General features: G+C 46.5%; 1 protein-coding gene across 2 annotated transcripts in view; it reads right to left on the bottom strand.

Moving 5' to 3' along the window:
- LOC144770421 (C-Jun-amino-terminal kinase-interacting protein 4-like) overlaps positions 1–20790 on the bottom strand; it is a 1040418-nt gene that overhangs the window by 167712 nt on the left and 851916 nt on the right. For both annotated transcript variants that reach the window (XM_078654929.1, XM_078654928.1), the window contains exons 21-22: positions 20265–20345; positions 27–94 (exon numbers count right to left, since the gene is read on the bottom strand). In XM_078654929.1, the coding sequence (XP_078511055.1) occupies positions 27–94; positions 20265–20345 (149 nt within the window). The remainder of the gene's footprint in view (positions 1–26; positions 95–20264; positions 20346–20790) is intronic.

The raw sequence follows: 20790 nt of genomic DNA, 5'->3' as shown, positions 1-20790 counted from the left end.
CCACTTTCCTGATAAGTTCAACCTACCTGCATCTCGATGAAATACAGCCAGAGTCCCATCTCCCAATGCGGCGATGACCCGGTCCCTCGCATGACTGAAAAGAAAAGGGCACAGGAATCAGAAATCCCTCACCAGGCCGCATGATCATAGCCCTTTTTCACTCAAAATGTATTTAATATACTATTTGCAAAACATTTAATGTGGGAATGGTAATACTTAAATTAGTTGCTCTGTTAAAAACATGAAAGGTTAGGAAAGCATAGTAGATCTGACGTGGCAACCAGCGATGGAAATGCCAATATACCGAGCTTTAATCAGTTAATGCAGGGGAATAAAAGGCATGCACAAACCTAGTCCCCGTATTTATAAGTGAAATGCAAGCAATTATTTTCTGGTACATATAATGAAATCGGGATTGGTATATGCCAGGGTTTCTACTTGGGCATATTTTAGACATATTTCTGAAACACAGTAAAAGCTTTAAGAGTTTGCTTTTAATGGAATATATGACAAAGAACATATGTAATGGCTGCTTTGTTAAGAGGATCTAACAAAAAAAACTTAACAAAATATCGATTAATATTTTGTCATAACCAGCTATAAGCAGTGGTATCAAATAAACACATGTGAACGCTATTACACCATCACCAAAAAATAAGCAAAACTGCAAGAACACAGATCAAGTGATTTTCCTTTGAGACAAACTGAGAACCTTTCAGACATCCAACATTTGCCCTCCCTAACAAGGCATCTCATATCTAGGTTTGCGCTTTAAAACACAACAAGTTTGGTAACCCTTTGCAAGCCCTGTCTGTTGTATGGTCCGTAAAAGTGCTGTAGAGGATCAGCACTCCCTGACCATGTCATGCAATAGGACAAAGATTGCAGACAAAGCCTCCAAACACCTTGAGCACTGGGATGGAGAAGGATGAAGAGGAGTAATGAAGTTTACCAGTAAGTAATCCTGTCATTCTCACACCTCATTTGATGACTGGTGGAATTTTTTTTCTCCCAGCTAGCATATCCCCAAAAATTGGACTAATCTACTACAACCATTAAAAAATCTAATTAGGCAATTTCACATGGACTATCGTTTTTCAAAACAGAGAAGGCATCCTTCTTCACTTTTTTTGCATTCTGCCTCACCCAAGCCTATTCCTTGACATTTGCTGTGAAGCAGAATCTACTTGGGAGGACCTCACAATCTCAAATCATAGATAACCCAGCCAAACGAATCATACAGGTCCATACAGCTATGCTCCTACTCATTTGCACGGAGCTTGCAGGATCAGATTGTTTATGCCAATCTTACAGGCTTAGGCTCAAACTATAAGTAGTAATAAAATAGAATGTTTCATGTTTATAAATGACTAAATGCCTCCAAAAAAAGTAATTTACCATTTAATAGTAACCAACAACCAAGGAACCAAAATAAGCCTTTCTGAACTCCTGAATTCTGTCCCAGACATCAGTACTTTTATAAACGTGAGCTCAATTCACCCCAACAACAGTTCTGCATTTTCCTGCAAAACTTCATTTTTTGTCCTAAGATACTATTTTCATTTTTGACAAATACATATTTATAAACTAAAAATCAGTTAGTAATTTTCACAAAATACTCCATCTGATACAAATGTAGAGTTTCTACTAGGGATGTCCATCGTATGGAAGGAATTTGCACCCCCCATTGTATCATGAATAGCCAGAATTATATAACATACTAACTATGAGCTATTAGAGAAGGTCAACAAATCGGACTACTTGGGCATACGCTTTGATAATAAGCTAGCATGGAACCAACATAGAGTAAATGCAGTGGCCATCTTCATGAACGCTTCAGCTGCAGTCATTAGATGCAAACAAAAGATTTGGGAGTCAATAGCCAAGACTGGTGCCAGTGTTAACTGCATATTGCCACTCCTGGCACATGGGAGGCCTGCTACAAAAATTGTCTGGATGCAGTTCGGCACCTGGGGGATATTTTGAGGTGAGGAATCTGTAGTACGAAGTATCTATCAGAAACTGCATTTAAGTACGGAGGCAAGAAGTATGATGTCACCACAAACAATAGTGCTGCGACCAACTGTCTGTTGCTTGCGGTTAATCTTATATGACGTGCACCTTATTCTGCACGAGACATGCTTAAACGTAATTCTAATCTTGGTTAAGTTAATAAGGTGGTGAGTTACTAGTAAGGCAGATGTACCTCTTGCAGCTCAGGTCTTTCACATAAAGGCGCTTAAGTGACAGATGGTTGGCACATTGAACAGTACAGCTCTAGAGTCAGACTTTGTGAGAAATTGGATTATTAGTTGAAACCCCACTCAGGCAACAACCACAATCCTTGTGAGGGTTAACCATAAAAGTCACTAAATTATACTGTGCTTAACCCCTGGGTAGCTTGGCACAAAAGCTGTCAGGCTTAACTTAGAGGCAATGTGAAAAGTATTAATCAGCACTTAAACAGCAATAAAGTGAAAACACAACAGTAGAAAAATCCCACATCAATTGACAAAACTACAGTAAATTGTAATAAATGATTTGATACCAAGACAAAAATTCAATCAGCAGAACCAGAGTTATATCATTTTTAAGTTTAAAGTGAAAAAAGCACCTAAAAGATTAAAGTGCCAACCATGTACATCTAGTGGCGAGTGACAAGGGCAAAGTCTAAAGGTATGGTCGACCGTGATGAAGCGCAGTTTGGATACAGGAAGTGGATTGGGCCTGGTCTCTACTAACCTTCAGACTTCAAAGACATTTTAAAGGTAATATTCTGAGATGGGAAAGTTCAGAGGGGCGAGGAAGCCGGCGGTGTCTGAGGCGGCGTCCACAATGCAGTTTACTTTCGTTTGGAGGGAGGTGCGACAGCTCCCACTGAGCAAGAGCAAACACGAACTCCGCTCCCAGCAAGTGAGAGTTCTCAAATTGCTCCCGCCTCCTGGGAGCAAAGTTTCCATCTGTTTCTCTGCCCGCTGTGATGCGGGCAGGAAAACGGATGACAAATTGCTCCCACTGGCTGTGAGCTGCATATTTAGCAGCTCACTGCATGCAGGAGCAGTGCCGGTTCCCGCTGGAGGCAGGGAACTGGCAGGGACCACGGGAATTGAGGCTCCCCTTGTGGTCCACAACAGTGGTCACTGGATGCCCTGGGTGGGCTACAGGGCACCCAGGAGCAAGAGGCCGGGCCCAAGGGCTGAAATCGGCCCCTGGAGGGGAGTTGTGCGGCGCTCCCCATTAAGTTTTGGTGGGCCGTTCTGAGCCCGATGCTCATTTCACAGAAATTAAACCTCAATGGGAAGCACTTACATATATAAACAAGCATTGGCATAGCCAATAGGTCTCGCCTTTGGGCCCTTATAAGTGTTTAGCCATGCAGCACATTTTTCTGGGTGTTGTGGAGCCAGGAATTGAAAAGCTATGCAACTGTTACATAGTAGTTCAAGTACTCAGATTTAGAAATATATGCTTGCACTAGTAAACTTTTATGGACACACTGTAAGGCAATTTAAAGCAAGGGCCTCGATGCAAGTTAACAGAGCTATAACATTCTTTCTGCTGCTTTTATAAAGCGGTTTGAGAAATGCTATTGCATGCAGGATGCCCTTAAGGTGTGCCAGTGTGTATTTTTAACCCCCCCTTTACTTTGGAACTATGGCAAGGCTTACAACACTATCCCCAAATATTTCTGAATTAGAGTTAAAATGGTAAATCATCCTCTCCACAAACATTTAGGGGTATTTATATGGCTCTCTCCAGGTTTTAGAGGAAGCTTAGAAATACAGACAATTCTGGGAGGCATGGAGAGAAAGGGGAGCTTGGATGGTTATAACACTGGCTTAGATGCTATAGTATGGTGAAATTGTTGCCCTTACATGTATGCTGATCAAAAGGGGTGTGGGGAAGTGTCACTAGTTGTAATGTTTTTCTATTAAATCTTTGTGACAAGTTCCATGGCTATAACCTGCTCCAGAGCAACCTTTAGGTATCACACTGCACATTTTTCTTTTGACGAGTACAGGTCACCTTAATTAAAAACAAACAAGTATTAGCATGGCCAATAGGTTTATGAGATTTTTTGGGAAATATATGCAATAGGCATTACAACGTTAAAGGTAATAAAAGTCCAAATTGTGCCATGTAAAATGGTTTTACCTGATTTGAAATATAACAATATGTAAAAGTGACCTTTTACGAAACCAAGGCAGAGATAGGTGTACAGATGTAGACAGTGAAGTGCAGTACGTTTTAAGTGGATGTGTGCACATGGAGAAGCAAAATGCCAGTGGCTGAAGTGGGCAGACTATTTGCCCAATGATGTATGGTGTGCACTGTAAATAGTGAATGTTATTATCACCCCATGTCACAGAGCTCGGTTTGCCGCCCTCAAAAGTATTGGTGGCAAAGTGGCCTACCTAAAAAGTAATCCCGTGGCTGGCATGCTATCCAAAAGTTTATGCAGGGGAAGGCATTAACCCATTGAGCTTTTTGTATTTGCCAAATGTGTGGTAGGATGGAAGAGACGAGCTTGGAGGTGCGGTGGGGGAGAAAGAGGTCGCTTGGAGGTTGATATGGATAGAAATAAGAAAAGGTATGAACTTAAGAATGGTTGTGGGGAAAGGGGTGAGGAGAAAGAATGCAGAAAGGGGTGGAAAGAGGGGGGTGATAGAAGGGTATGTATGGGAGAGTGTGGGAGAAAAGTGAAAAACAGATAAGAGATAAATTGATAAAAATGAGATGGAGAGAAGGAAAGAGACAAATAGATGATTGAAAGGGAATGGATAGAATATGAAAATATCATTGGAAGGAAGCAGACAGAGCGAGAAAATAATTTGAAGCGGAGGGTGGACAGTAAGAAAATATAGAACTAGACACAGACATAAAATAAACGGGAGGGGAGCAGTGTGCGGGGACGACAGGCCGACTAAGGGGCATGGGAACTGGCAGTGTGAAGGAAATGATTGGGTAAAATTTGGACAGTGGGGTTTAGGGAGCGAATGGTAGTGGCACAGATAGGGGGCAGGACAAAAGCACTGCGCAGCTATGTGTAAGGGGTGGTGAGGTCGGGGATAGGGAGAAAGTTGGAAGCAGTGTACCAAGAAAGGAAACAACTGGGTGTAGTGGATAACGAGAAAATATGGTTTAAGAATGCAGGGGGGAGAGGAGGTTACGGGGTGCAGTGAAGGAAATGATAAAGCACGAGCATGAAAGTTAAAGCGAATTAGAACAAGCAGGCGCAAAAGTGAACGCGACCGCCATCTGTTTCCAGACTGCGAGACAGGCATATGTAAACAAGCGCGGGCGCAGCTGCTCGCTCCCGCAAGGTAAACACTATACACGCGTGAGAGCTCATTGGAAACAGTACAGTACATGCACGAGTTTCCCAAAAAGTCTTGGTCACCAAGCGAGCAAGCCTGCAGGTCAGGCGAAACGCGTCTGGCAGCTGACAAATAAAACTACTATTTTGACAAGAACATGGCTTCGTCATCTCAGGCCCCCCCATCCCTACGGGAACCGCCACTCCCCCCAAACCCCCCCCGCCCCCAGGCTTCTTAAAAATGTGGGAGGGGGGCATTTTACATCATGATGTAAAATGTGACATCATCAGCAGTGCATTGCGGGGGCGCGAGTCTAGCTGAACTAACTAGAACAATGGAATTTCTATGGTTTTGTACGAGTGAAATGTCCAGCTAACTATAACGCCCTTGAAACCTATGGTTTTTTCAGTGAATTTCTAAGGTTTCTTAAATGCTAATTTCCAACTATAACGTGACTGAAACCTATGTTTTTTTCAGTGAATATATATATATATATATATATATATATATATATATATATATATATATATATATATTTATATACACACACACACACACACACACACACACACACATCCATACTAATATAATAAAGAGAGCCCAAACCTTTGAGGCAGGTAATCTCAGGAACCACAGCACCAATCACAACACCCAATACAGCGTTGGAAAGGGCAGTTGCAGCAGAAGGACATAGGCTATGCAGACGCCCACCATATACATTTAAAGGGTAAAAGAACCATGCCAGCAAAGTAGTCCCTTGTGGGCGTGTCTGCGTTGTGCTGTGGGCGTGTGCTGGGGGGCATGACAAACGCTGGGGGCGTGTGGTACGTTCCGCCCTTCATGCCATGTCTCATATCGTGAGCTGTGGGCGTGTGCGGGATTACGGTGAAAAAAAAGGGAGCGTTGTGCCCAATATTTCATTGTTTTTTCTTCTCAGGTTCTGTACATTCCAGCTCCGGGTGTCCACCCTGCTCCCTTTAAATACCCCTGCACCCCATAATCATAACCCACCCTTACTCCTTACAATACCCCAACACCCTTAAACACTAACCCACCTTAACCCTATAAATAAACCCTGTACCCCAAATCCCAAACCTACCCCTGAACCCTAAAATACCCCTGTACCCCAAAACACAAACCTAGCCCTGAACCCTAAAAATACCCCTCTACCCCAAAACCCAGCCCTGAGCCATAAAAATAACCCTGTACCCCAAAACCCACACCTTACCCTCAACCCTTAAAATACCCCTGTACCCCAAAACACAAACCTACCCCTGTACCCCAAAAATACCCCTATACCCCAAAACCCACACCTAAACCTCAACCCTTAAAATACCCCTGTACCCCAAAACACAAACCTATCCCTAAAACTACCCCTGTACCCCATACCTATCCCTGTACCCTAAAACTACCCCTGTACCCCATAACCCAAAACAATATCTGAACCCTTAAAATACCCAAACACCCCAAAACATATACCTCAGTACCCCAAAACATATACCCCTATACCCATACTTACCTTATCCAAACATTTAAAAAAAAACATGCTTTTACCATTCATACATTTACAACGAATTTCGTTGTAAATGTATGCGTGGTAAAAGCATATAAAATGTAATGCCATGCGTTATAATGGCATTGCGGAGTCATGGTACTTTCGTAATGAAAGTATGCGGAGTGATGGTATGCGGAAAGAAAGTTGCGGAATAATGGGTGTTTACCCTCCCCCGGTAAGTACATTGGTGGCACGGCGGCCCACATCTCCAGCAACATACTCACATTTTTTCACCACCGATTTGAAAAATGCACAGGTCTCTCTCATTGATGGCCAGCACCAACATACACTTTTAGACACACCTCCCGCCACAAGTTCTAGAATTGCGAACTTTAGAGCTGGGGAGCTACGTTTGAATCTCGGCATCAGTTCAACATCCTGTGATTCCAGGCAAATCGCTTTGTCTCCCCGTGCCTACCACAAATGAATGTGTTCTTCTGTAATGTAAATTGTGCTCATGCCAGGTTGTCGAGTTCGCGCTATGTAATATTGCAAGGAAAAATAAAGTAGGGAAACTCGAGTTCATACACTACTGAACGCGCACTCTTAAGTGCATCAGCAGTGCATTGTGAATCGGAGCGTTTCACAGGCCTGTCACAGATAAGAAATGCTATCCAAACAAATCCTACAACCCAATATACTACTGGCCGGCAGCAATTCATACCCGGACAACGTCGGGACGGGCTGCTAGTATGTGTATTCTCGCCGGCAGCAATTCATACCCGGACAACGTCGGGACGGGCTGCTAGTATGTGTGTGTATATGTATGTATGTATGTATGTATATATATATATATTTTTCATTCATATCTTTTCTCTCTCTCTCTCTCCCTCTCCCTCTCCCTCTCCCTCTCCCTCTCTCTCTCTCTCTCTCTCTCTGTATGTGCATTTCTTTGTACAAGTGTATATACTACTTATGGTTTAAAAATATACATATATTCTAATAGGTCTGTCTAACAAACATATGGTTAAAATATTTTTTTATTTTAACCATAAGTAGTTTATACATTTGTAAGCAGACCTATAAGAATATCTATATGTTTTTAAACAATAAGTAGTGTGTATATTTGTACAAAGAAATGCACATACCTAAATACATACATATAATCAAGACATGCATGTTTATGTACACAAGCGTTTGCTGAACATTTGTGTTTTGTGTATGGTGGTCACGTAGGAAAGACTCAACTCTTGAGTAGTCTCCTGAAGTTAAGATATCCGTGAATCTTATGTTTGGAGGTATTGAAGGACAAGTTACTTACCTTCGGTATTGACTTATCTGACAGACGTGATCTAGCTGCAGATTCCTTACCTTTGAACTTCCAGGCGTCAGGCTGGGTCTGGAAGATTTTTCTTAGCAGTACCCCTGCCTGCCGGTAGATGGCATTAGTCGACTCCGTGCGACATCATCGGAATCGTGCTGGTCATCATTGTGACATCAGAGTCATCAATGTAACCACCACTCCTGAACGCTGACGTCAGTACTTTTCACGACTTGACTTTCCACGGCAGAAGCTCGTCACCATTAGGTGACTGACCATCGTTAAAAAGATAACTAGGGCCTGAAAGGAAACATCCCGGACACTAAAACAATTCCACAGTGAGGGGACGATGGGTGAGTCAGTAAGCAATCTGCGGCTAGATCATGTCTCTACCAGATAAGGCATTACCGAAGGTAAGTAACATGTCCATCTGATGGAGCGATCTAGCCGCAGATTCCTTACCTTCGAACAGATACCCAAGAAATACCTTCCCTGGAGGTGAGACTGCGGACAGAGACAGAGTAGACAAAGATGGCCTCCCTGTGAACTTGAGAATCCAGGCAATAGTGTCTGTTGTACGTGTGCAGAGATGCCCAAGAGGCCGCATGACAGATATCAGCAATAGGGACACCACGCTGGAGCGCTATGGTGGCTGCCTTCATCCTAGTGAATTGGGCCCTTAGGCATTCCAGAGGAGGTTTCTTTGCTAGGTGTAACATGTTTTAATACAGAGGATAACCCAGCATGAAATGATCCTCTTTTGAACAGCACGTCCCTTCTTTGCCCCCAAGTATCCTATAAAGAGTTGGTCATCCACCCGGAACTCTTTGGTGCGATCAAGGTAGAACGATAACGCTCTTTTTGGGTCCAAATGGTAGAGAAACTCCTCTTCTTTAGAAGGGTGTGGAGGTGCACATAAAGTGGGCAGAGTAACAGGCTGTCCCAGATCGAAGGGTGTTACCACCTTAGGCAGAAAAGTTTACCTAGTCCGGAGTACCACTTTGTCCGGAAAGACGGGCAAGTAAGGAGACTTCGACGACAGTGCCTGCAGTTCGCTCACCATCCTGGCAGAGGTGATTTTTATAGTGAGCAACCATAAAGTGCAGTTGTGCAGTGGCTCAAACGGTGCATACATCAAAAAGGTAAGGACCAAATTAAGGTCCCACTGTGGCATAATAAAAGGAGAAGGGGGAATAAAGTGGGTTAACCCCTTCAAAAATCTCTGCAGAAGAGGGGTTTAAAAGTGAAGGATGATCTGGCAGCCGAAGAAAAGCTGAGAGGGCCAAAAGGTAGCACTTCAGAGTGCCAAGAGCATAGCCCTGTTGGGCAAGGGAAAGGATAAATACGAGAACAACTGATAGAGAGGCAGATAAGGGGTCAATAGACCTTTCTGTACAATATTTACAAAATGTGTTCTATCAGCAGGCGTATACCAGAATAACTTTGCAGACTTCGGGAGGAAGGTCAAAAGCGGTCAGCTGTCGCCACTCAATCTCCACGGAAGGAGGCGGAGAGTGGACAGGTTTGGGTGGAAGACCGTCCCCTGCAGCTGCGACAGAAGATCCTCCTGAAGGGGCAGCCTGATCGGAGGATCGATGCTCACTGCCAGAAGCTCGGGATACCACACTCTGTGCCCACTCCGGAGCCACAAGAAAGACTTGTGCAGTTGCGGCTCGCACAGGTAAGAGCAGTGGGGCGGGTGGGGTGGGGGTAGTGGAATTTGACATACGACAGGATAGTCAAAGGTAAATAAGTAAATAAAACCACTTAACTTGCGCTCGTCGCATCACCGACTCGGCGATGCGGTGAGTGCAAGTTAAGTGTTTTTTTATTTATATACTTCTCCCTATCCCGTCATATGTAGAATATTCCACTATCCCCGCCCTGCCGCACCGGCCCACACGCTTACCTGTACGAGCCGCGACTGGACTTGTCCCCGGTCGTTCCTGATCTTCTTGAGCACTCTGGGCAGGAGTGGTGTGGGCGGAAAGGTGTACAGGAGGCCTGAGCTCAGCTCATGATGAAAAGCGTCGGCGAGCGAGAGTCAGCTTGGAAACTCCAACATGCAAAAACTGTTGACATTGCACGTTATCGTCTGAGGCGAATGGATCTAACCAAGGCTTTCCCCACCGCTGAAAGAGACCTTGTACCACCTCCATATGGAGATGCATCTCGTTAGCCGCAAGGCACCGGCGGCTGAGTTCGTCCACTCGGGCGTTCAGAGAACCGGCCAGATTTTGAACCACCAGGGAAATGCCCTGCAGTTCCAGCCAAGTTCAGAGACGAGGGCCTTTTGACAGAAAGTCCATGTACCCACACCGCCCTGTTTGTTGCAGTACCACATGGAGGGAGTGTTGTCTGTGAACACCTGAACTAGCCAGCCCTTGATTGATGGGATAAAGGCTTTCAGAGCCAATCAGATTGCCCGAAGCTCCAACGGGTTGATATGGAGCCTGGCTTCAGCCGGAGATCTGAGTCCTCTAATCTCCACCTCCCCCAGATGGCCGCCCAGAAGAGACGCATCCGTCAGTACTGTGAGATCTGGGTGGGAAAGGGAGAGGTGTCTGCCTCTGACCCAATTGCGGTTAGTAATTCACTATGAAAGTACCCCTTTTGCATGGTTACCCCCCACTTTTTGCCTGACATCTGATGCAACCTGACGTGCCCTGTGTCCCTGCCAATCAGGTTCCCAGGGCCGGTGTTCTTTCCCAAGACTGTACCTTTGTATCCACAATTCGCACATGCTCCCTAGTAACAGGTACCATGGATATCAAGGGCACTGTGACCAGGGAAGGCCTCTAAGGGCCCTTAGAGGTCCGGCACCTTAACACACACAAACTGCCACTGCAGGCTGCGTTTTTGGTACAGAGAAAAGTGAAGAGTCGACATGGCACACATACCTGTATGCCATGGCAGCAATCTACTGCCTGAGGCCTAGGTAAGACAACCCTCTAGCAGGGTGCAATAGTCCTGAGGTGAGGTTACATAGGCATGAGCCCTGCACCCCTACAGTGTCTAAGTCCATTCTTAGACATAGTAAGTGTAGTAAAGCCATAAAGAGTATACGGTCTTGGAGTTGGTTATTACGAACTCCACAGCCCCATAATGGATTTACTAAGGACTGGGAAGTTTGGTAGCAAACTTCTCAGTACATTAAACCCATACTGATGCCAGTGTGGGATTTAATTTAAAATATACCCAGGGAATCTTAGAGATGCCACCACCAGACAGGTTTCTGGACACCTGGGTAGAAAGCCTCCGCTCTCTGGATCCAGAAACAAAGCCCATCCTGGGCAGAAGTGCCATGCCTCCTCCCCCAGGATGGGCTGGGTCCACGAAAGGGAAAGCTTCAAAGGCCTGCCGCCTTTGGATGCTGTCCCTGCCTTTTGCTGCCCCCAGCAACTGGCTCCCACCAGTTCTGGCCCCCACTTTGGGCAGGAGAATCGGCTGGAAATCCAAGCTAGAAAGAGAGGTGGGCCTACCTTTGCCAACCCCACCCCTCAGATGGGGGAGGAGAGGTGAAGCACACATCTCAGTCCCCTCCATCTTGAAGATAAGGGGACTCAACCAATTAGGAAGAGGCTCATGCCCCCTCCCACTGGAGGGTGGCATAATAGGGGGTGTACCCACCCTAAGGAAGAGACCCTTGGTCCCAACCTGCACACTTCTTTATCTTCCCTAAATCTAGTATTTAGGGGTGACCCTGAACCTTGCCTCCTCAGATTCAAGGAAGAAAGAAGAAGGACTGAAGAGCTATGCTTACCCAGGAAGGAGAAGACACCAACTACCTTGGCCCCAGCCCTACCTGCCTGTCCAGTCTACGGCCTGCCAACAGCATGAACCCCGGCAAGTCCAGCAGCCAGCAACCCTCAGAACCTGCGGTGGAACCTTCCTACAGACTCTGTCCCCTGTGAGCCCGGATTTGCTCAAACAAAGACTCACCTCTATAATCCGGATTACGGCGACTCGCAATTCAGCGTCAACCTGAAGGGTCCCCCGACAGCGACCGGAGCTGGTAAGAAAACCCGATGCCACAAGGCACCCCTGCATAAGACTCCCCACGGCCTTGGGTGGCCCAACCAATGGTATCCCCCCAGATCACAACTTCCTCTTCTGCCGGTGGTTACCCTAAGGAAGCCTCTCTGCCTGAGCCTGCAGCAACTTTGCTAAACTAAAATTTGAAAGGGGGGAAGCAAGTGACAAAGCCCTAGAAAGATGGGAGGCCTCCATTAGCAACACCTTAGACAGCCTCTCAGAGTAGTGAGTGCTCAGGAGAGGGCTGCTCCAGCCCCCTGGTATTCGGAATGCCTTAAAAAAGAAAAGGCCCTGTGTAGAGGGAGCGAGAGAAAATGAGGAAAAATAAGCTCCCGGAGAATAGGCAGGCCTATAAATTGGCACATCGAGACTATCTAAAAAGCTGTAATACAGCAAGAAGAGATCATTTAGGCACGCGAATACGGAAGGCAAAAAACTCCTCAAAGGAGCTCTTTAAGATACTGAAAGAGTTCACAAACCCCAAAGTAAGCAGTTTCTCTATTCCCCCTATGCAAGGGCTTTGTGATGATCTAGCCAACTACTTCAAGGAGAAGATCGATAAAATCTATAGTTCCTTGGGGGTTGGAGAGGTATCGAAGGGGATGGCCTCCTCTGGGAGGGATACTTCACTACCCAGGTTCAACTCTTTTGTAACTATCACCACTGAGCAAGTGGAGTCGGTACTTACAGCGACAAAATCTGGCTCGCCAATAGACCCAGCTTTGCCGTTTATCATGTCAGAGCTATCAACGGTCTTATCTGCCTCGCTCGCGGAGATCTGTAACATTTCTTTGGCTACAGCTACATTTCCGTGGAAATGGAAGAAGGCGCACATCAAATCTCTGCTAAAGAAGGTGCTGGCAGACCCGGCAGACATGCAAACTTATAGGCTGATTTGCCTCCTTCCATGCTGCTCTATGGTCATGGAGACATTGATTAATCAACAACTCACAGGTTACTTGGAGCAGTATAATTTGTCGGACCCCTCCTAATCGGGCTTCAGGGCAGGGGATAGCACCGAAGCAGCCTTGGCGGAAGTCACAGATACAATAAGGATGTCACAGGGTAGGGGGACTCTGACAATGTTAGTGCTCCTGGACCTGTCGGCGGCCTTCAACACCATCTCTCACAGCATCCTTCTGCACAGGCTATGAGAGATTGGTGTCGGATATATGGCCTTGGCCTGGCTATAAAACTTTTTGAAAAACAGAACACAATGTGTCAAATTGCACACATTTGTGTCACAGACCACGACACTGTTCAACATCTATGTGGCTTCTCTGGCTGCCATTATTGGATCTTCGATCTCGTATGCGGACAACACTCTGGTGATAATCCCCATCGAGTCGGATCCTGAGGCAACCAGAGTTAAGTTTAAGTTCTGTATGTTGGAAATAGCCAAATGGATGAGCAACAATTTCCTTCACCCAAACTCCAATAAGGTGGAGATTCTCTTGTTTGGGAAGGCTGAGGAACTATGGCCGGCGGACTGGTGGCCTGTGGAACTTGGGGAGTCACCCAGTCCAAAAAAGCAGGCAAGAAACCTGGGAATTATGATCAATAATATGAAGACAGTCTCGGGTACATGCTTTGCAATAATGCGGATTCTGAGAAATGTCTTTCCGTGGATCCCCCTTGAAGCCAGAAAGACCTTGATATATGCACTGCTAGTTAGTAGACTAGATTATGGTAACGTACTAATAGTAGGAATGAGGGAGGATCTATCATCTAGGCTGCAAGTTGTGCAAAACACAGCAGCACGGCTGGCTCTCAACAAACCGGCTCATACCCCGTCACCACCTCTTCTGCAAAATGCGCACTGTCTGCCAATTAGGAAGAGAGCAGTGTTTAATCTCCTGACATTAGTGTTTAAAGCACTGCAAGGGACGGGCCCGGCATACCTAAGGAAGAAGTTAATTCCTTATGTTCTTGTACGCCAACTCAGATCGAGTAATCGGAAACTGCTCTGCCCCTGAAAAATCAGTAAAATTAAAATGGATAGGCGTGCATTCTCACATCTTGTTCCCTTCCACTGGAACAGACTACCAGATGAGATCCGAGGCAGCACAACATTGGTGCAATTTAAGAAGCAGGTTAAAACATGGATGTTCTAACTGCGATATTGTCATATGTTAGAAGTAGTGTGCAGCTAAGGCGCAGAGAGATCCCATTGAGGATGATTTGTTGCACAATACAAATGCTAATAATAATAAATAAAATAATAATAATATACAGAGCCACTTCAGAGCCCACATGTGCCATGTGGCATGGTCCACACACAGGATGCAGGAGGCAATGAGGCTCAGCTGCCTCAGAATCATTCTTGCCAAAATCCAGGCTGGCAGCTGAAACATCAGTATCATAGCCTGAATATCCTGGACATGCCACTCAGGAGTAAAACCTCGAATCTGCACCATGTCCAGACTTGATCCGATGAAAGGGAGCGTCTGAGAAGGAGTCAGGTGTGACTTCAGCACGTTGAAAGTGAAGTCCAGCGAGTGCAGGAGGGTCACTGTAGTCTGGAGGTGGGAGATGACTGTTTGGGACGAGTTTCCCCTTCAACAACCAGTCGTCGAGATAGGGGGAAGACAAAGCCCAGATGGGCTGCAACCACCGCCATCACCTTTGTGAACACCCAAAGGGCACTGGTGAGGCCAAAGGGGAGCACGGCAAATTAAAAATGCTCATGGCCCACGATAAACCACAGATAGCGACGACGGGCAGGCAAGACAGAAATATGGAAATAGCCATATTGCAAGTCCAACACTGCCGTCCTGTCTTCCGGGTCCAGGGCAGTCAGAAAACGAGCAAGGGTGAGCTTCTTGAACTTCTCCTATTTGAGGAGGTAGTTGAGAGCTCTGAGGTCGAGGATAGGACGAAGGCATCCATCCTTCTTTATAACCAGAAAATAGCAGGAACAACCACCAGAGCCTATTTCTGGCCCAGGAACTCTCTCTATGGCTACTGTGGCCAAGAGAATTTTGATTTCCTCTTGGAGTACAGCAAGGTGATCCTCCACAAGCAGATGGTAAACTGGAGGCACAGGTGGAGGGATTGTTTTCAAGGGACTATTTGCAACACTCACCTGTCGAAGGTGATGTCCCGCCAGAGATGATGGCATATTCTTCCACCAACCAGACGTGAATGATCCTGGGAGTTCGGACTAGGAGGGTTTTGCAGTGGAGGAAGTGTTTGCGGCTTGGCACGACTTCTGGCCTCCCGACCCTCAAGAGTCAGGGTGAACCACGTCCATGGTCCAGCAGAGGTTGCTGAACTTGCGAGGCCCTCAGGCTGGAATAGGGTTGGCATGGTTGGTAACACCTGTTCTGTAGCCACGACAGGAGTGAAAAGCACAGGCCGGGATGTTGTGGTGAGGCCCAAGGACTTGACCGTAGCCTGCCAGTACTGAAAAACACTAAAGCTCTGCATCTACTTTGTCTCCGAAGAGACAGGAGCCGTCAAAGGGCATGTCCATAATGTTAGTCTGGACATCCCCTGAAAAACCAGAAGTCCTCAGCCTGGCGCAGCGACGTATGGCCACTGTCATGGAAATACTAGCGGGTCTTTCATGTACAAACCACAGCAGATGGTGAACTTTGCTGCATCTCTCCAGTCTGAAATAGCTTGGGAGAGCAGAATCCGGTCCTCCTCTGACTGTGCAGCACCTGCGCAACCGTGTACCATATTGAATGGAAATAACGGCCCAACAGGCATGCAGTGTTCACCTACTGAAATGCTAGACCAGCGGAAGAGAAACTTTTCTTCCCAAAGCTTTCCAGTCTTTTGGATTCCCGGTCCTTGGGTGCGGAAGGGAACGCCCAAGGGAAGTGGAAGCTTGAGCCATCAAGATTTGTGGAGATGGGGTGGGCGGGGAGGAAAGCTGCGTCACCTGGTGCAGGGCAATGGTGGCGGGCAATCGTTCTGTTCACAGGACCCCCTGTGCTGGGCTTGGACCAGGTGCCCAGAAGAAATTCAGTCAAGGCCTCATTGAAAGGCAGCAAAGGGACACAGGTGGAGACACCAGGTCGCAGGAAATCTGTCAAGACGTTGGTCTTGACTGCCACCGAAGGAAGCTGCAGGACAATTTTCTCCAAAGCCCTACGCACCACCAGAGCAAATAATGCCCCATCATCTGTAGCCAGGCTAGGGGGGAAGACAGCATGCCAGAATCTGGGGAGGTGTCCAGGCCACTGGCATCACCCACTTCCTAATACAAGTCCATGTCTTAAGGTTGCAGGATTTCTAAGAGATCCTGCTCCCCCTCCCAATTGTCATCATCCATTCCTAACCCTTCAGATTAGGGTAGGTTGGAAGGCATAGAGCCATATGGCTCAGTCCGCACCGGTCTCGGTGGACGCCAGACTGGCTCTGTGTCGTCCGGAATGACGATTGGGGAAGCACCACCCGTAGGAGCTGGCCACACCGAGGACCTCGGTGTCAGATGTTGCGTTGGGGAAGGACACTGTGGAGGTGCGATCGGCGCCGGTCCAGACCCATGAACAGGTCCAGTTGGAGGCCGTGGCGCCATGGCCCGGAGCCAAAGGCGCAGAACCCAAGGGGACTCCTTCATCTGACCCTGCAAGGCATGAGGACGCGCCAGCAGGGTCAAGCCGCCGAAACATCGGGCACATGGAGTCATAACAAGTTGGGCGGGAGCGCTCCCGGCCCTTGAAAGTTAGGGAAACACAGAGCGGATCCAGGCACCCGCTCCGCAGAGTGGGGCCTCGAACGTTAAGGTTCTTCAGTCTCATCGCACGACGGAAGGGGCGAAGCATGCTTAAACTTCTTGTGGTTTTTGTGGTGCCTTACCTGACCACAACAACTTGGAGGAAGAGGAATTAGATTCTCCGGAGCAGTGCTCGGACCTTCCTCTTGACCTAGCCCGGGATTGAGATCCGCAGGGTGACCTCCAACGCACCGGGCCGCGAGTAGCTTTACAGACCACTCCCTCAAAGCTTTCGGTGCCATGACCCGGCAATCGGAACACAACTTTGTGTCGTAGATGCGCTCCAGGCACCAGAGACATACCAGATGGGGGTCCATAACCGACATGGCGCGGTAAGAGGCGCCGCATAGCTTGAACCCCAGGGTCTTCTTGCTAGACATCCCTAGCACACGACAAAACTGAAAAAAAAAGTCTGCAAAAAATGGCAGGGGGCAATCTCTACGACGGATCTGCGCTGGCTGGCGCAGAAAGAAAAGAACTGACATCAGTGTGCCAGATTGGAGGTTTTAATGACAACGCGGACGTTGTGACTATGACTAACACTGTGCCGACTACGTCACTTGGAGTTCACCGACACCATCTACCGGCAACGCAGGGGTACTGCTAACAAAAATCTTACAGATCCAGCCTGACACCTGGAAGTTCAGAGGTAAGGAATCTAGGGCTAGATGTCTATCAGATTTCCATAGTTTGGCTGCTTGAATAAAGAAACATGTACCACCCATTGTTTTTTTGTTGTATGGTACGGTTTTGAGGCAGGGTGCTAATCTGGAGTGGAGGTTCCTTTGTTATATGTATTTGATTTTGCTCCTGATAAAAAGTGACCCTGTCCCACATATGGCTTTCTGGGTGATACAAAGCAATTTGAAGGTTGAACTTCGGGTAACCAATGAGGGCCCTCAAGGCAGTGGGGATTTTGGCGTTACATGTAGGAGTAGTCTAGCAGCAGAGTTGTGAATTCATTGTAGCCTTTTCATAGTTGATAAAGATGATCTGTGGTAAAGGTCACTGATGATCAAGTTTAGACAGTATAGATCGAGATAGCAGCTTGGACCTTGTATGGAAATCCTTGGTGTGGGTAAATGCGTCACAGAGTTGTCATTTAAATGTATAAATGAACAAGTTACTTACTTTTGGTAATGATCTTTCTGGTGGATACTCTATCTAATACTGATGTCTTATATTGTAAATATTCCTTGGAAAAACTCTAAAGCAGTACTCCTGCATGCCGGTAGGTGGGCAGTACGGTTCCATGCCGATTTCGTTCCGCTGCTGAAAATGATTAACAGAGCCAGATATAAGCGCCACCCATGAGCACTAACATCAGCTTCTTTCACAGGCTTGTGCACCCATAGACCCAGAGCCATCTGCAAATTCAAATGATCAGTGTGCAGATTTCTAGGTTGGGACCTTTTTAGATGGAAAGAGTCCATTCCACAGAATGGGTACATGAGAGTGCGGTAAAATAATCTGCAATTAAGAGTATCCACCAGAAAGAGCATTACAGAAGGTAAGTTACTTGTTTTTCTGATGGATACTTCTAACCACAGATGCCTCACCTTCTTAATAGTTACCGCAGCAGTAGCTCCCAAAGTGGTGGGTCTGTAGAACGGCTCAGACCATGAAGTCCTGAAGGACTACACGGGCAAAATGGCAATCTTTAAGGAACCGACTGTAAAGACAGGACTGCTTCATGAACGTGTGCACTGATGCCCACAAAGCAGCCTAATGATAATAATAAAATAATAAACTTATTTATAAAGTGCCTGGCTACTTCAACCAAAGAATTCATACTCAGGCAGCACCTATGAGGCATGTTCCAGAGAGTTTCTTTTGGAAGGTCAGTTCCGAACTTTCCTGTCTTAAGTGCCAGAGGCAGGGTGTTTCACTGTTTAGAGGCCAACCAACTAAAAGATCAACCTCCCATGTGAGCTCTTGTCACTGTAGGGATGGTGGCTAAAAAGGTCTCTACAGACCTAAGGCTCTTGCCGGGTAGATAGGATTTGACAAGTGGTTGCAGATACCAAGGATCTTTTCCGTTCAGAATTCTATGACAATAGCACATAGCTTTGAGGGACACTCTCTTGCCCAGTTGCAGCCAGTGCAGTTTCGCAGGGCAGGACCTGTAGGTGATCACCTTGGAAGGTTAAGCAGCAGACAAGCTATTGAATTCTGCACCGTCTTTAGTCTGTCATGTGAGATGCCCAGATACAGCACGTTGCAATAGTTCAGTCTGGACATTACCAGAGCCTGGACTGCGACACTTCTAGCGGCTACATGTAGAAATGTTAAGATCTTTTACAGAATTTTCAGAATCCTGAAACATTTCCCCGCTAGACTGGTGATCTGACTGTCCACACTCATCTGGAAGTGCTTTACGACGGCCTGGGTCTAGGATCTAGGGCAGACAGAACCTCTGTACCATGAGCAGCTTCAATATTTTCCTTTCACAAGAAGGCGTATGGAGGGCAAATATTTAAAATAGGATGAAGGACTCCATCCTTCTGCAGAAGAATTGGGAATAGCACCCAAATCCTTCTTCCAAGGCTGGAACCCTCTGTATGGCCTATTTGGCCAAAGGGCCTGCACTGCATGCTGCAAAATATACATGTGGTCCTCCGTTAGCTGCCCTGATGGCGATGGAAGATTAGGCACAGTAGAAAGAAATGGGAGGGCGTAGCTCCATTGTACAAGTATTATCTTGCACCCCAGGAAGAAATGGCAAGCCCTGCACCCTGTGGGCACACTAAAGTGGTTTTGAAGTTATGGTTGCTGGAGGGGCGGGGCAATGAGCTGCGCTTCATTCCAGATATCCTGCACATTGTCTATGGGAGTAGCAGCCCGACCTCAAAATGGATTAAGGGCTTAACTGGCTCAACCACAAACAGACATAATTGTTTAGTAAGATACTAGCAGGTGTAGAGTGAATCAAAGAACGATCTGCGGCATGACACTCTTTACTCCATTCAAAGACCAGAGTCTGCATTCTCACCATAGAAGCAAGGGGCATCGAATGGCATAACTATCAAGGATGCCTGGACATCCACTGAGAAGCCCGCAGACCGCATCCAAGAGTGGCGCGAATCACCACGCTTGGGGCCCACTGCCAGATCCAAGCAATCAGTTCTATCCAGGTTTTAAGTCCTTTGGTGTTCCAAGCTACAGATTTGGAATGAATGAAAATATTCCACGAGGAAGCACTGATGCACATTATAGTGTGAGTAGAGTTGCCACCACGGTGAAGAGATCTGTAGATGGAGGTGAAATTAAATGTTCCTAGAACCTTCTACACCTATCACAAGCAAAACACTTCAATCCAATCATTAAAAACTCTGACACATTAAGTAACAAAGTTTGTGCCCAACTTACACAATACAGTGAACGGCATCCTTCAGCTGCACCTTCTGCATACACTCTCTCCAGTCCGACACTGCTGAGTGAACATACAGGCTGGTGAGAGAAGAGGGGAACAGGGGCAAACAACAAAATTACTTTCTGTTTTTAAGCCAATCTACCTATTGTGTTTAGGGAATGGAGAACTGTGGACATGGAAGGACAATGAAGCTGAAAAACATGCATAATGAACAAGACAAGCAGATCTAAAAGAAGAATCTGGCCTAGAATCAAGGTTATGTTTAGAGTAAGACAGCACAGCACCATCTACCAAGAGTTCTTAAGTGTTATGATTCTTTTAAGGACAACATTGAGAATGTGAGAAAGGGGGTACAGACTTGGGATTCAATTAACCTAAAGACTCTTAAGTGTTTCAACAATGTGCCCAAATCAGGAAACAGCTCAGAAAACGTCACTCTCACTAAGCATAGAGGGGTACAAAATATGACAAAGTATTATCTGCCTCAATTTCAGCAAAGAGCAACTAGCATTCAAGACAAAA

The sequence above is a fragment of the Lissotriton helveticus genome, chromosome 7 (genome assembly GCF_964261635.1).
Source record: "Lissotriton helveticus chromosome 7, aLisHel1.1, whole genome shotgun sequence".
Lineage (NCBI taxonomy): Eukaryota > Metazoa > Chordata > Amphibia > Caudata > Salamandridae > Lissotriton > Lissotriton helveticus.
This window is presented reverse-complemented; position numbering and strand designations above follow the sequence as displayed.